This window comes from Calonectris borealis, chromosome W (assembly GCF_964195595.1).
Source record: "Calonectris borealis chromosome W, bCalBor7.hap1.2, whole genome shotgun sequence".
Taxonomy (NCBI): Eukaryota; Metazoa; Chordata; class Aves; order Procellariiformes; family Procellariidae; genus Calonectris; species Calonectris borealis.
Window position 1 is genome coordinate 50,197,991 of NC_134351.1, and position 16,858 is coordinate 50,214,848.

The window sequence follows — 16,858 nt, forward strand, 5'->3', positions numbered from 1 at the left end:
GTAGTAGTTAAATTTTTGGTTTGAAATGCATAGGGAGCAAGATGTACTATGGTACAAGTACTTCCCATTGTGGTGGAAGGCTTTTATATGTGTTTGTGCTACAGAGCCAGAACCATCCGGATGCTAGAATGGTAGGCCACCAATTTGATTTTGTAAGATTTCTAGGGAAATATTCCTCACACCATTGATAAGTCTCTTTTTCACTATCAGGATGATCAAATTTGAGTAGGAAAGTGTGGCTCATTCAAATAGTGTGAAAAGGATTGGCATATATTCAGCCGGTCATGTTATGCCAGTTACAGGTGGTCCAATTGTTGTTAGTACTTAACCAACCATTACTCTGTAGAATGTAAAATGTAGAATTAGGACCAGTGAAATTTTAGTATCTTTGGCAAAATGTACCATTAATATTCTGTGTGAGATTCCAGAGTGGTGAAATATTTAAAACAGCAGTGTTTGTAATCACTGATTTGTTTTTGCAGATCCATGTGGTTCTTAAATTGGATTCATTACAAACTCTGGTTCGATTACGGCATATCAGCTGAAACCGGGTTTGTGTCCGGTTGTAGAGCAGAGTATAGTCACAATGGCTTGTTTCTCCCACCCACGTTGAATTTGTATGTTCAGGCATTGTAATGCACCATGGGGTTTTATCATACAAATGTTCCTTAAAAGGTTGGGTTTGATAAGTTGGAGGATTGGGAAGTGAGTATGCCAATTTAGATTGGTACCAAGACGTTTCAGGAACAGGTTCAGTTAACCACCTGGAATTAGTATCTGAAGATTGAGGATGGTGTAAACAATACCAGCAGTTTGATTCATTACCCATTTGAGAGATGATGTTCATGAACTGAATGACACGATTATTGTTCCAGTCATGAAATAAGGAGGAACAGGGTACAAATAAGGATAAGTACAATACAATGGGTGCTATGATCATCATTTTCCTGCAGTTGGAATTTCCATGAAGGTAAAGTGATGATTCCTTGGGTGCATTCCAGGTTTATTCAGGCCGAAGAATCCATCCAAGTACAGTTCATTACCTGAAGCAATAAGAAATTATCTGGTCTTGTAAATTATCCAAGCCTCAGTGATAGTTAGAGGGAGTCCCTATTTAGAAATAGTTTTCCATACACCCTTTTCTCGGGGAGTTAGTAAAGTGACAGATATTTTAACCATTGAAAGGTAGTTAATAAGAACAGTGTCACCCTGAGAAAAATGACAGATTGACAATGGGGGTTTCAAAGGTTTTGTGGGTTGGAGAGCAGGAGAATGAGCTCGTTCCATCAGGCATCTGGTGAGTGTCTGCCAGTTATTTAAGTGTCAAACAGCTTCAAGTAGGGCTTTACCCCATTTTCCTTTATATAAATTTTTTCCTAGAGCTTGTTTTAGTAAACCGTTCCATCTCTCGACCATGCCATTGCTTTGGGGTCTGTAGGGCAGATGAACACCCACGTGACTCCATTACGTTCACACCATTCTTGTACAATTTTATTTTTTAAATGAGAGCTGTCATCAGACAGCACAGCAGAAGGCATGGGAGTGTCAGCAAACCATCCATTAAGTCCCGCCTCAGTGGTAAGACCATCAGCTTTCCTGCAAGGAAAAACTTTCCCTAAGCCTGATATTATTTCAACTCCAGTAAGGATATAATGCCACCCCTCGGGTGTTTGAGGGAGAGGTCCAACATAATCAATTTGCCAAGTGGACCAGGGGACTTATTTCCTACCCCCTATACATTTGGTCCTGAAAAAGGTAACCTCCTGACTGGGGCCCTGGCATTGTTTCTTCATCAGTTGTTTCAAAAGCCCGTTTAGTGTTGCCCTGTATCCAGCTTTTGCCTCACAGAATATCCATGCACAATATATTTAGGTTTCCTAGTAGCATTTAGTATTGGGGAGGGGGGCGCAAAAGGGAAGTTCCAATTTTACCTTAACAATTGAATAAGGAACCACTACTCCATTTACTCCGTTTACTAATATTTTCTGATGTTTCAGAGGGATGGCTTCAGGATATGATTCTGCTTTAATCATGGATAATTGTGCTCCAGTATCTATGAGAGAACCAGTTTTTAATTTATCATTTACTATGGCCTCTGCCATTCTGAGTCCCTGGTCTAGTTTCCACAATACTGCTTTCTGATAGGAGACAAATCAGGATATTTTTGCAGTTTGAAGGGGTTTCCCTATATGGGAGGAGCACTAGGCAAAGGTGTAGATAACTTTTCCTCCTTTTCTCTTTCTTTCGCTAGCAATTTTAGTTTTTGAGAGAAAAAATGTCCATAAGCTTAATATTTTAATCACCTATGTAGCTGTTTTGTGAAGACTCCTTTCCATCAGATGATTTATTTTTTTTAATATAAATTAAATAAATCAAAGTTTGATTTGTAGTACACGAAAGACCATAAATGTACCTTCTGACACAGATGCATTATGTTTAAGTATGGGGTCACCTTTCAACTCTGCCCTTTTAAAAGTACGTGAATGTGTCTTAAGTTGCTTTCTCATACCTCTACCAGGAATTATTCTCTGTAGAGGCAGATATCTCTGAGATCAGATGTCCCCAAGGTTAAAGAGTATTTTAAGAAGTAATGAAAATGGGAATGTATCTGATTACTGCTGATTTGACACCTGCATTTAGATTTCAAGAAAAGATTTTTTTAAAGAGTGATATTTAAATTGTGATAGTTTTATATATCTGAAGACTTTTCTTCTACAAATATTTCTGGTGTTCTGATGATTCTGCAAAAGCAGCACAGTTATAAACAAACCTGTGCTTTCAATCCTTAACTAAGTTGGATTACAATGAGATTTTGTTCAAAGGTCCTTCATAGGAGTTAGCATTGTACACGATGACTTAACATGAGGTTTGATAAGACAGTTGCCTAAGTGTTTGTTAATGAATAAGCTCAAAACTTCAGCTTCATGGATGCCAGCCACAAAGTCACATGCCTTTATTTTTTTTTAAGGCATGTCAAAACATGACAATATTACAGTATACACAGTCTCGTTAAAGATACTTTAGTCAATAGAACAGTATAATAGAAGCAAATTCCACTCTGGTGTTGATGTTCTCATTGAATAATTCTCTTCCTCTTCTTCCTCCCCCCCACAACTGCATGGAACAACTTCACTACAGACAAGTTAAGCTTGTCTTGAATTTGCTGTATAGGTGACTTCACTTTTGTTTTGTGGGCTTGGACTTTTTCTGAACTAAGCAGTTGGATAATACTGAAGTGACAGTTTCTTCCATGTATTTTGCAAGACACAATAGGCATCACATAACAGGCTCAGCAAATCATTTACTGATGTTGGAGAGTTTTGGGTGCACTATGTTCTCCTAAATGTGGTTTCATTGTGATCTCCTTGTGTATTTTATTGTGAGCTTTGGGAAATATAGTTTATATTTTTCAGTTGGTAAAGTTAGGGTTGCTGTAGGGCAGAGGTCTACTTGGTTGATCTATCTTAAAGAGTAACATAACAAATTAACTTAATTGTACTGGATGTCACTCCTGTATTTCAGAGCTTTCAGCCAACACAGCTGCCTTTGCTAAAAGTGCTGCCATGTTAGGTAATTCTGAGGACCACACTGCTCTATCTAGAGCTTTGTCTCAGCTTGCAGAGGTTGAGGAGAAGATAGATCAGTTGCATCAAGAACAAGCTTTTGCTGATTTTTATGTGTTCTCAGAACTGCTTGGTGACTACATTCGTCTTATTGCTGCAGTAAAAGTAAGTACTGCTAGGAAAAATGTTTAATTTTTGTGTTTAGGGTCACACTTTGCAGTTTGTATATTTAAGGTAAACGGCCAGGTTGGATGGGGCTTTGAGCAACCTGATCTAGTGGAAGGTATCCCTGCCCATGGCAGGGGGGTTGGAACTAGATGATCTTTAAGGTCCCTTCCAACCCAAACCATTCTATGATTCTATGAATGTTTGTATGCATTTGCACGCTTCATTACGCAGTTAAGACTTGCTGAGGTTTTGCCTGAAATTCCAATCAAGTAAAATGAATGAATCCATGATCAATTATTCCCATGATAAAAAAATTGTTGTGACAAAAAATGTGCATGGATTAATAGGATCCAGACAAAATCTAAATGGTGAATATCTTCTAATTAGAGCAATATTAATTGTGCAGAGTATTTAGGGACACCATACTAGTTAGCATGCTGTACATGTTTCTTTCAGGTAACTGATTTTTACAGTATGCTCATAAAATGTTTTCAAGAACATAATTTGGCCATATTAGATAACCAATAGTTTCAGTAAATAAGCAACAAATATCACTTGTGGATCTACATCTCATTAAAGAAAGTATTCAGTTTTGGTGTACAGCATGATTAGGTTTTGACATGGGAAGGGGTTGTATTGGGTTTATGTGGCAAGGTTTTGGTAGCGGGGGGGCTGCAGGGGTGGCCTCTGTGAGAAGAGGCCAGGGGCTGCCCCGTGCCAGACACAGCTGGTTCCAGACAGCTCCCCAATGGACCCACCGCTGGTCAAAGCTGAGCCAATCAGCAAAGCTGGTGGTACCTCTGTGAAAACATATTTAAGAAAGGACAAATTGCTGTTCAGCAGAGTGTGTGTGTGAGGGGGAAGTGTAAGAAACAATCCTGCAGACACCAAGGTCAGGGAAGAAGGAGGGGGAGGAGGCGCTCCAAGTGCTAGAACAGGTATTTCCCTGCAGCCTGTGTAGAGGACCACACCCGAGCAAGTGGATATGCCCTGATGGAAGCTGCAGTCCTGGAGAGCCCACACGGGAGCAGGCTCCTGACAGGAACTGCGGCCTGTGGAGAGGAGCCCCATGCAGGAGCAGTTCTTGAAGGACTGCAGCCTGGGGGAAGGACTCATGCTGGAGCAGGGGAAAAGTGTGAGGAGGAAGGAGCAGCAGAGAGGAACTGTTATGAACTGACTGCACCCCCCCATCCCTCCTGTGCTGCTCAGGCAGGGGGGAGGTAGAGGAGTTGGAATGAAGGAGTTGAAGTTGAGCCTGGGAAGAAGGGGCGGGTGGAGGGAAGGTGTTCTAGTTTTTGTCTTTGTTTCTCACCATCCTACTCTGTTTTTAATTGTCAATAAAATAATCTTCCCCAAGTTGAGTTAGTTTGCCTGTGATGGTAATTGGTAAGTGATCTCCCTGTCTTTATCCTGACCCACGAGCTTTTTTTCATTTTATTTTCTCCCCCTGTCCTGTTGAGGAGGGGGAATGAGAGAGCAGCTGTGGGTGGGGGTCTGGCAGCCAGCCAAGGGTCAACTCATCACAGGGGTGTCTAAGAATTTTATCCAGAAATATCTTTGAACTTGTCAGGCTGTTGGGAATATATATTTTTATATATATACACATATATAATATATATAGTTATAGTCTATATGTTATTATATATATTGTTATTCTATATATTATATAGAATACATAATATATTAAAAAATGTATGTTTTAATTCTACTACCTCCATCCATTGCTAACAAAAATGTACTGCCAGTTATGCATATAGTCAATGAAAAAGTTTGCTAGAATCTGTATTTAGAGAAGCATTTGTGTAATAGAGCACTTTGCAGTGGTCACTTTGATAGTATTGTAACGGGACAAGGAACACAAAATGATTTGGAGCACCAAGGTGTCTGCTCTAAAGAGGCTTCTTGAATGCCCTCTGTTATTTTTAGATGGTATTTAGCTGTGCAAGCATGCTGTCAAATGAAATCCAAGACACAGTGAAGTTTCTTTTGAGTACACTTGTTCCAGTTTTATCCAGAAATATCTTTTTCCTAATAAGAATTTAGATAGCTTTAACGATTGCAATTGCTTAATAAACACCCATACTTACAGGGTGTGCTTGATCATCGAATGAAATGCTGGCAGAAATGGCAAGATGCTCAGGTCACTTTACAAAAAAAACGTGAAGCTGAAGCAAAGCTCCAACTTGCCAACAGAACTGATAAACTGCAGCAAGCTAAAGATGATATAAAAGAGGTAATGTTGTCAAGTATTTATATTATTCTGGAGGCCAGACTTTTTGTACTGATTCATTCAGTCCCCATTAATGCACTATTTTATACAATTTTTGTTTATAAATCATGTATTTCCTATTTTCCATATTTACTGAAATTGTTAAAAGGAATTTATTTAAAATATGAGATGTGCACAATTGTTACCCATTCTGAGATATGTAAGGCAGTCGAATACTGTCTCTACAGAGTCTGGGAGATGGGAGGAGGGGAACATGAACAAGTTTAAAAATGCTTTTAACTGTTGCAGATGACTTGGGTAGTCAGAAGAACATCTCTTGGCTTCTAAAGCTAAAATCTAGCTAAAAAGACTAATGGAGAACTGTTCTCATGTTTTGCTTAATGATCCAGCATATCTACTTTTTTTTTTTTTTTAAATATATACATATATTATAATGTCAGTAAAAATCTAGCATGTTGAAATTTCATAAATTATACACTTTTTCTAACATGCTTCACTAAGGAAATTGAAGAGGTAGGACAGCTTAATTATTTAATATTAATGCATTCTAGTTATGCACCACTATTTTCTCATGAAATAATGGAGAACATCATTGCAGATTTCAATCTCTTATGCACTTTATTTTGTTTGGCTGCCTCATTGGTCACTAACCCAAGCTGCTTTGTTCTTTCTGCACTTCAATTTATTTTATGTACAGTGTTGAAGTTGCTCATTAACGTGGCTTTCTTTTTTTCTTTAAAAAGGCCCTTGTTGACTGGGGAAAAAAGCGTCACTCTTTTGTGACCACATTCTTGCTGGTTGGCTCTCTTGATGTCATCCATCCACCATGCAACAAGTGAGCTGGAACTCATTGGCAAAACTAATTCCTGAGTGTTTGGAGTAGTAGGAAATACTCAATGAACCTTTCTCATTCTTAATATAAAAAGAATTAATGATGTTGTTCCTGAAGGATTTCTTTTTCCTACTTTATCATGTGTTTAGAGAAGGTTGTTAGTAAACCCAGAATTTGAATATGCTGGCAGAAAATTATTGCTTCCACTGAAATATATTCAGAGTGGCTGAATTCTTTAATAGTAGTCCTTTTGACAGAGATATCGAAAAGTGGAAGCCTATGCAGCTTGAGCTTCATCCGTGACTCAGTTCCTTTGTGCAGATAAAAGGTAAAAGAGTAGTCCTCAAAACACCATATTAAACAAGTGGAAGATTTGTCCTTGTCAGAAACTGTAAGATGGCAAACTTATCCAGTGATAATTCCTACAAACCCTGGTGTTTGGATATGATGAATCTGGGATGTGGGTCCATAGGCCTATAGAGGCTTTCTCTGAAGTCTTGAGCACCTCTAAGCTGCTGTAATAGGAAGGCACAAGTTATTTCAAAGCAGTCTTAATCTCTCTTTTCCTGGACTGAATTTTATATTGTTTTAGTTATTAGCTAACTCTCTAGGCTGTGCACATATTAGTGTTTCCCTGAAGCACATCCTGTTATGACTTATTGCATAGCTCCATAAGTGTATATCTGAAAAGACAATAAGGGAACTTTGAATAAATACAGATTAAAAACATAAATATCTCAAGATATTTGTTTGAATAGGTGTTCATTACATATCACAACAGTAAGATGACATTGCACCACAAAATGCTCTTGTGATTAAATAGCACCACTAGATTGCTAGCAGGAATATACTATATTGGTGTATGTTGCTTCCTGGCTGCTTTTTTCTGAGGAAGATAACTGTTACCAGTTCTATTAGCTCCCATAATTCAGTTAGTATGTTGAGATTAACAGATACAGTTGCATTTTTAGAATGTCTGTTAGCATGCATATGTCTGAAGTGTCAGGATGATAGCTTTTTTCATAATATACTTACACAGGTGGTTTAAATTTAGCAATATAATAGTTGCATAAAAGCAGGTGCAAAGGAAAGTCTAGTAATGATAAGGTAGTATAGCTGGTGATGCTTTCTTAATTGTGTAGCTGGATGTCTTTTGACATACAATAAGGATAAACATGACCAAGTGTTTTGTAGGATTGATATTAATGCCTTGTTCCCAGTATGGCAAAACCCTACAAGCAGCTTCACTTCCTCTGAATTTTCCTTCTGTGCTCTTACCTGCAATTTTTTATTATTTTTCTTTTTTTTTTATTCCTGCTGTCTCTTAAAACAGTCCCCACTGAGCAAGACAGCTTGTGCTTTGGCTTGCCTAAATAACATACATTCTGACCAATAAACACATCCTCGTTAGCTTGTCATCTGCAGCAGAAATATGACAAAGATAAGCATTTACTTGACCATAGGCAGAGATGAAGATTTAATAATCTCTTCTGTGAATAGGAAAGTACAGGCAACTATTTTTTGAGACTTTTTCACATTTGATTGAACAGGTAAGAAAACTTAAAGGTTTAGGTTCCTTTTATAGCAGTGTTTGTAAAGGGAATAGGTAATAAAGCTTTAGAGATCCTTTTTCTTTGCTAAAGAATCTTTAAATTTTTTGTTACTAAATATTCATTAATAACAATATTAAGATTTTTATATTTGGTATACAGATAACATTACCTTAGAGATATCATTGTTTTAACTGATCTGATTACATCCTTCTCTAAATTGTTGTTTTCAAATTACTGTACCGAGGCTTTCCCTTAAGTATGTCAAAAACCAAATAGGTGCTTTTCAACTCTTGAATGACTATCACTAATATACTAAAAAAAAGTTCAGATACCGATAGACTGAACAGAGAACACAGTCTTATCTCTGCATGTTTTTCCTTTGCCAGTGGGAGACAAAAGTTCAGCAAGGGGAAAAAGATTTTGAACAGATCTCCAAAACCATTCGTGAGGAAGTGCAAAGATTTGAGGCACGTATAATTTTGTCCAAATAAATGACAGTTTTGCTTTAGATGATATTGATGTTCCAAGCAAACTTGGTTCAGAGGTTAATCTGCCATAATTATTTACTTTATTAACAGAGGGAACGAGTGAAAGACTTTAAAACTGTTATTATCAAGTACTTAGAATCGTTAGTACAAACACAACAGCAGGTAAGAAATTTTAAAATTTTTGTACAAGTTAATATGTTCCATATTAGGTTAGTTAAAAAAGGCAGGCTTTAAGTATAGCAGTTTCTAAAACATAGAGAACTAACTCTAGTCTGTAATATATTGCAGGAGAACATAGTGATTGCTGTTTCCCAGCTATTACTGTTCTCACTTGCATAGCCCTAATTCAGGGGAGCAAGAGAGAAGCTTCGTCAGGGAGGTGGGGGGAGTGGAGGGTCTTGTCTATTCAAGTAATACTTTTACTTGTAGATTGGAGTAAAATGCATTAAATATGTGCTTAGGCTTACTGAAGAGACTTGAATACTCAAATGCTTATCTGCTTTTTTTTTTAAAAAAAAAAAAAGTACTGAATATTGTACAGCAGTAAAACAGCTTTCAGTGACTCAGAAGTAGGCCTGGTTCCCAAATGAGTGTCTGGAATCTTTCCTTTTTTCAATCTGGGAATATAACCCTCCAGCTTTGTTTAATAAAAATAAAATAATTAAAAAACAAAACAAAATACCTTTAGAGGTAAGAATGGCAAACTCACCATGCAAACAAATTCTGTATACCTATATTCTGTGGCAATGTGCTCAGTGTGTAAGAATAACTGTTTGCATGAGCAGATTTGTGTATTTATTACTTGTATTTTTCTTGCATCATGTAATAATGTGAATGGATAATTAATGAATGGACAATGTGAATGGAAGCATCTGTGTTCTTACTTTGTCCAGTGGAGACAAATTCAGTACAAGAGGAGGAAGGTGTATGTGTGTTCTTTTCCAACATTTAGTACTTAAAGTAAGGTGTTTTTTTTTCCTTCTCTGCAAGCTAATAAAATACTGGGAGGCATTCCTACCTGAAGCCAAATCCATCGCCTAGAAGACGACTATTCCAAATAACAAGAGACTCTGGATGTTTGTCCTGGATAAAAACTAAATTCCACACTGAAATTACTTCAAAATCATCCAAATAAACCACTATATATTTTATGGATTAACATGTGGTGGTTTTATATACCACAACATTTTATTAACAAGCTGTATGTCATGACCCTCTTTGAAGTGGACTGTGGCATGGTGTTCTGCAATACATTGCTGAATTGAACACTATTGTGTCTTAATACTTGCACCAAAATGTGCACTGTAAGGCCAGAAAGCAGATATTTTTGTTCTTTACAATACAGTGTTCTGTAGTATGTTTACCTGATCTTTGAAACAAATTTAATTGCATTGATTAATGTTCACTTACACATTCCTGTACAAAATCATGTTTCTGTGATTACGATAATAAAGAAATGTATCTTGTGAAACATTAAACTCTTATTTTGTTTCTCTAGATATTTACTGGTGTTCTTAAAAGTAGCATTTATAACAGATTGAGATTATATCAAAGGCAGCAACACATAGAATCATAGAATGGTTTGGGTCGGAAGGGATCTTTTAGAGATCATCTAGTCCAGCCCCCTTTCAGTGCATCAGTTGTCATGCATTGAGCATGCCAGCTTCACACAATATCATTTGTTTGCAAATGGGCCTGGCCTCAGCACCCTGAGACATATTCTTTGCTATCTGATTCTTGGCCTATGATTTGTCCTTTGTCTAGTGCTATCAGCATAAAGTAATTTTAATAGATTCTGATAGTTTGCTTGTGGAAGGTAAAGAATGCACTACAGATTAGAATCATAGAATCATAGAATAGTTTGGGTTGGAAGGGACCTTTAAAGGTCATCTAGTCCAACCCCCCTGCCGTGGGCAGACACATCTTCAACTAGATCAGGTTGTTCAGATTGTGTCAGGTAGCTTTCTATGGCATGTAACGTGGTAGAGGCCCTCATGATGGTGATAGCCAAACAAAGAGTATGTGTCGTGGTTTAACCCCAGCCAGCAACTAAGCACCACACAGCCGCTCACTCACTCCCCCTCCAGTGGGATGGGGGAGAGAATTGGAAGGGTAAAAGTGAGAAAACTCGTGGGTTGAGATAAAGGCAGTTTAATAGGGAAAGCAAAAGCCACACACACAAGCAAAGCAAAACAAGGAATTCATTCACTGCTTCCCATCGGCAGGCAGGTGTTCAGCCATCTCCAGGAAAGCAGGGCTCCATCACGCGTAGTGGTTACTTGGGAAGACAAACGCCATCACTCTGAACGTCCCCCCTTCCTTCTTCTTCCCCCAGCTTTATATGCTGAGCATGACGTCATATGGTATGGAATACCCCGTTGGCCAGTTGCGCTAGCTGTCCTGGCTATGCTCCATCCCAGCTTCTTGTGCACCTGGCAGAGCATGGGAAGCTGAAAAGTCCTTGACTCTGTGTAAGCACTACTTAGCAACAACTAAAACATCAGTGTGTTATCAACATTATTCTCATCCTAAATCCAAAACATAGCACTATACCAACTACTAGGAAGAAAATTAACTCTATCCCAGCTGAAACCAGGACAGTATGGAAAAATAAGAACCCTATTTTGAGTGGTGTTTAATTGCCCCCTTCTTAACACCCTGCTGTGGATATCTTTGCTAACTCAGCAGGTTCAAAAACTTAGCTGTTTAACAAAGCAATGTTATTTGTGCTTAATAGTTGTTCACAGGTGGAATATAGAGACAAAAAAACATTGGCATTGTTTCTCCCTTTTCAAAAAGAAAAATGCTCAAGAGATGTAAAAATATTAAGTAATCTCCAGGGACTAAACTGTATGTATTTGATTTTTTTTTTCCCCTCAGTATTAAGTTGGTGTATTTGGTGTACGTGGCAAGGTTTTGGTAGCAGGCAGGAGGTCTGCAGGGGTGGTCTCTGTGGGGAAGAGACCAGGGGCTGCCCCTGTGCTGGACACAGCCGGTTCCGGACGGCTCTGCAACAGACCCACCACAGGCCAAAGCTGACCCCATCAGCAAAGCTGATGGTGCCTCTGAAAAGAAACTGTAGAAAAGACCAGACAGGGAGAGGAGGAGGGAACACTAAGGTCAGAGAAGGAGGAGGATGTGGTGCTCTATGGCAGAGCAGATATTCCCTGCAGCCTGTGGAGGACTCGTGACAGATCTGTTGTATATTCCAGAAGGAACTGCAGCCCGTGGAGAACCCATGCCAGAGCAGAGAAAAAGTGTGAGAAGAAAGGAGCGGCAAAGAGAAACTGTTATATACTGAGCAGAACCCCACACCCCCCTATTCCACCTGCACCACTCAGGGGTAGAGTTGTCTGGAATGAAGTTGAGATGGGGAAAGGGGGGAGGAAAGGTGTTGTTTTAATGTTTGTCTTTTTGTTTCCGACTACCTCAATCAGTAATTAAATATCTATTTTAATTGGCAATAAATTAAGTTAATTTTCCCCAAGTTGAGTCTGGTTTGCCTGCAATGGTAATTGGTAAGCAATCTCCCTGTCTTTATCTCGACCCAAGTGCCTTCTTGTTCCTGTTCTTCTGTTCTTCCTATTTTCTCTTCCCCCTCCCCCCACCCCGCCCAGCCCTGCTGAAGGAGGGAGTGAGCGAGCTTCTGGGTGGGAGTTTGACTGTTAGCCAAGGCTAACCCACCACAGTTGGTGTTAATTATTTGGAGATTAAGTATTCCCTAAATTATGTTCTTTAACACTGTAAAAAAGAAAAAAGCTTGTATAATTCATACAGAAATTTATTTATATGCTCTAGAATATAGATTTGTGAAGTTACTTCATAAATTTTTATTACAATAGTTATTTGGGAATTGCTGGATAACTAAATCTTTTGACTGTTTAGAGTAATTTGCTTGCATTATGAAATAAATATATGGCATATTTTTTACTCTTCCTTTGATACCACTGAGATGAGATTATTTTGCCATTGACGACTCTGATCTTTACATCATTTCTTTTCATCTGACTTCCTTAATTGATTACTGTTTGGTGTTGGAGCCTACAGAATAGCTCTTGAGAATTCTACTGGCACCAATTGATTCATGTGAAGTTGTTAATGTTAGTGATTTCATCTAAGAAACATTCAAAACCATGTCAGCAATCTGTTCTTAAAAACTGCCAGATCATTGAACCTTGTTATTTTGAACACGTTAGTTTGAGTTAACAAGGATTTCTCTGGAAAGCAAAAAATCTTTTAGTGAGTCCTGTGGGAAGATCAGATTTTTATTCAATTGTTGTACATTAGTATGGCATACATGCCCATGCTTTAAATATTTTACTATTTTAAAAAATGTTCTTATTACTATTCATGGTATCTCTGAGGTATATATAAAACTGCTTGAGCACAAACCATTTCTTCTTAGTTTTACATAGGGAATTTCTAACAGCAGTGTAACTGAGCATCCCACTAGCAAGTCTGTGCAAGTCTGTTGTTTTCTTACACACTTCACCTTCCATAATTGCTTAGCAGTTTTTTCCTTAACTAAGCAAAATTTTAAAATGAGCCTGCATTTTTGTTTCTGTTTGAAATATATTTTTAAAATACTATCACGTTATACAGTTCCTCAGAGGAATTCTGGGTTAGGATCAGAACTCACTGTCATTATTGTAAATGAAAAGAGAAAAGGAAACTTGTGGGGCTTTTTTTGTTTCATTTTGTTTTTTAAGCTTGAGGTAGATCAACTGTTGGAAATATGTTTTGGTTTTCCTTCTTGGTGGGGTTTTTTGTAGGATGATTTCTTAAAAGTTAATATAGATTTTTGCAATGTGATAATTGATGTGTGTTATATGTGCATCAATAAAATGGCTCTGCCATATTTTCTAGTTAAAAAATGCTGTCAGTTAGTTGAGGAAGGTACAAGTTAGTTGATTCCAGTGCAAATGCTATTTACACTTACGAGTTTTGTTTGTATTGGAGGAAAGCTAAATGAGTTAGCACTCAGCAAGCACCAAAACCAACCAAGTACTCTGGTCAGCGTAATCTCCATATATTCAGATACGGGCAGAATGTAGATGTGCATGCACACGCATATGTTTGTACATATGTGGGCACAGGTATGCAGAAGCACATGCATACATCAACAATGGAAGGATTTATTGGGTAGTATTGCAGAGGGGTCTGTTCAAGGTCCCGTATGAGTTGATGTTTTAATGACCTCAATGATGGAATAGAGAGTGTGCTTATTTAAATTTGCCATCGACACCAAGGTGAAAGTGACTGTGAATGTTCTGAAAATCAAGAGCAGAATTAATAATAAACCTGGTAAATTGGAAAGATTATTTAAGAAAGGAAAAATGGGGTGCAATTCAATAGGAACTGATGGCGAGTGCTGCATTTAGCAAAAATAATCAGTAGCCCAGAGTAAGATCCAACAGAATAGATAACAGTTCTTCCTGAAAGGATTTGGGGTTTATCATGCATCACAAACTGACTGTGGGTCACAAGCTGACCATGTCACTAATGTCATGCTGTTGCAAAAAAGGCAAATACGTGTTGGAGTTTTGAAAGATTAATATAGAGTGTAAGAAAGAGGGAGTCGTCCTTACCAATGACAAGTGGAATGTATACTGAGCTGGAGTACCATGTCCAATTTTAGGTACTGCGTTCCAAGAAAGATGCAAGTCAATGGGAGAGAGAGACCACAGGAGAAAGCAATGTAGGAGAAAATATGACTTATTACACTGCTTTCTAGATCTCTCATCAGTGAGAACAGAACAGACTGGGAGTTCTTTAGATCTAAAAAAAAAAAGGGAATGCCGAGCAGGAACTTTGTAACAATCCTCAATAACATAAAAGGCTGTTGCAAAGAGAGAGGAAGCAAGCAATGTGTGGATTGAAGATGCTGTGATCTTATGCCCTGCAATTTCTTGTCCTATCCACCAGAAGTAAGAAAGATTCATTAGGAAATGGTTTTGAATAATAAAGATACTGCAGCATGGGGATAACTTTCAGGAGTAGGGTATGGAAACTCTGTTTGTCAAGGGTAAGAAATATAGTTGATCCTGCCTTGAGACAGCAGAGTGAGTTAACTCACAGAAATATAGGACTAGAATAGACCTGAGAACTCTCAGTACTGGGAGAGCAAATAGACTGTAAAATATGCAGAAAACTTGTGTAAGCAAATTTTGTGGAAGTTCTGAAATCCAACTGACCATCTCCTAGCAAAGTCATCTTAAACCTTTTTTGTAAACCTCTTACCTTTTTTTGTAAGCCTCCTCTTATAACTCAGTAATTTGTTCTTTGTGTTATTTGAACAATTTTACTTCTGCCCATCCACTAATCTTTTCTCACTTATCAATTCTGCAGCTTTCTAAAACTCTTGAGATCACCCAAAGTATCTGTTTTCTTCTCCTGTTCCAGTGCTGTTTCTTTCTGCTGTTCCCCATCCTTGCTTTGTAAAAAAATTAAACTGGGATCCTAGTTCCTTCTGAGTTGACAGTCCTTGTGTTTTCTGTTGGTGTCTCATTACTCTCTAGATGGAAGAAAAGGCAACAGTTAAGGACAAAGAACCTGAAACTACAAGGTAGGCAATGCAATGCTGGGCATTGCATTCTTTCATATCTGGACACTCTCTTGCACTGTAGAAATCATAATGCATGGCATATACTCAATCCAGTGCAATAGAGAGGGTTTTTCCCTCCTTGGAGAATCTCTTACTGAAAAGGTTGCTGAAACAATCATGAGCTTCTCCATCTCTACATTTCTGTAGAAAAAATTATAGAATCATAGAATGGTTTGGGTTGGAAGGGACCTTAAAGATCATCTAGTCCAACCCCCGCCCTGCCATGGGCAAGGACATCTTCCACTAGATCAGGTTGCTCAAAGCCCCATCCAACCTGACCTTGATCACTTCCAGAGATGGGGCATCCACAATTTCTCTGGGCAACCTGTGCCAGTGTCTCAGTACCCTCATCATAAACAAATTTCTTCCTTATGTCCAATCTAAACCTACCCTCTTTCAGTTTAAAACTGCTGCCCCTTGTCCTGTCACTACAGGCCGTGGTAAAACATCTCTCTCCATCTTTCTTAGAAGCCCCCTTTAAGTACTGATAGGCCGCAATAAGGTCTCCCCAGAGCCTTCTCCTCCAGGTTAAACAACCCCAACTCTCTCAGCTTTTCTTCATAGGAGAGCTGTTCCAGCCCTCTGATCATTTTCGTGGCCCTCCTCTGGACCCGCTCTAACAGGTCCATGTCTTATGCTGGGGACCCCAGAGCTGGACGTAGTACTCCAGGTGGGGTCTCATGAGAGTGGAGTAGAGGGACAGAATCACCTCCCTCGACCTGCTGGCCACACTTCTTTTGATGCAGCCCAGGATACGATTGGCTTTCTGGGCTGCAAGCGCATATTGCCAATTTTTCATCCACCAGTATCCCCAAGTCCTTCTCCACAAGGCTGCTCTCAATCCATTCATCCCCCAGTCTGTATTGATACTGGGGATTGCCCTGACCCAGGTGCAGGACCTTGCACTTGGCCTTGTTGAACCTCATGAGGTTCACATAGGCCCACTCCTCAAGCCTGTCAAGGTCCCTCTGGATGGCATCCTTTTCTTCAAGCGAATCAACTGCACCACTCAGCTTGGTGTCATCTGCAAATTTGGTGAGGGTGCACTCAATCACACTGTCTATGTCATTGATGAAGATATTAAATAGTATTGGTCCCAGCACGGACCCTTGAGGGACACCACTCGTTGCTGGTTTCCACTTGGACATTGAGCCGTTGACTGTAACTCTTTGGACGTGGACACCCAGCCAATTCCTTATCCACCTAACAGTCCATCCATCAAACCCATATTTCTCCAATTTAGAGGCAAGAATGTTGTGGGGGACCATGTCAAAGGCCTTACAGAAGTCCAGGTAAATGACATCTATAGCTCTTCCCTTATCTACTGCTGCAGTCACTCCATCATAGAAGGCCACTAGATTAGTCAGCCACGATATGCCCTTGGTGAAGCCATGTTGGCTGTCTCTAATCACCTCCCTGT

At 38.9% G+C, this 16,858-nt stretch overlaps 1 protein-coding gene across 5 annotated transcripts in view; it reads left to right on the plus strand.

Moving 5' to 3' along the window:
• The window catches only part of LOC142074829 (sorting nexin-2-like), a 69,888-nt gene extending 59,657 nt beyond the window's left edge, over positions 1–10,231 (plus strand). The window contains exons 11-16 of one of the 5 annotated variants that reach the window (XR_012670721.1): positions 3,523–3,728; positions 5,821–5,964; positions 6,705–6,796; positions 8,733–8,813; positions 8,925–8,996; positions 9,825–10,225. Coding sequence is in view for 4 of the 5 variants with exons in the window: in XM_075135721.1 (XP_074991822.1) it covers positions 3,523–3,728; positions 5,821–5,964; positions 8,733–8,813; positions 8,925–8,996; positions 9,825–9,875 (554 nt within the window). In the remaining variant the exon portion in view is untranslated. Of the gene's footprint in view, positions 1–3,522; positions 3,729–5,820; positions 5,965–6,704; positions 6,797–8,732; positions 8,814–8,924; positions 8,997–9,824 lie in introns of all 5 variants that reach the window. The other 4 variants (XM_075135721.1, XM_075135722.1, XM_075135723.1 and 1 more) reach the window with 4 other exon arrangements.
• The last annotated feature ends 6,627 nt before the right edge of the window (positions 10,232–16,858 follow it).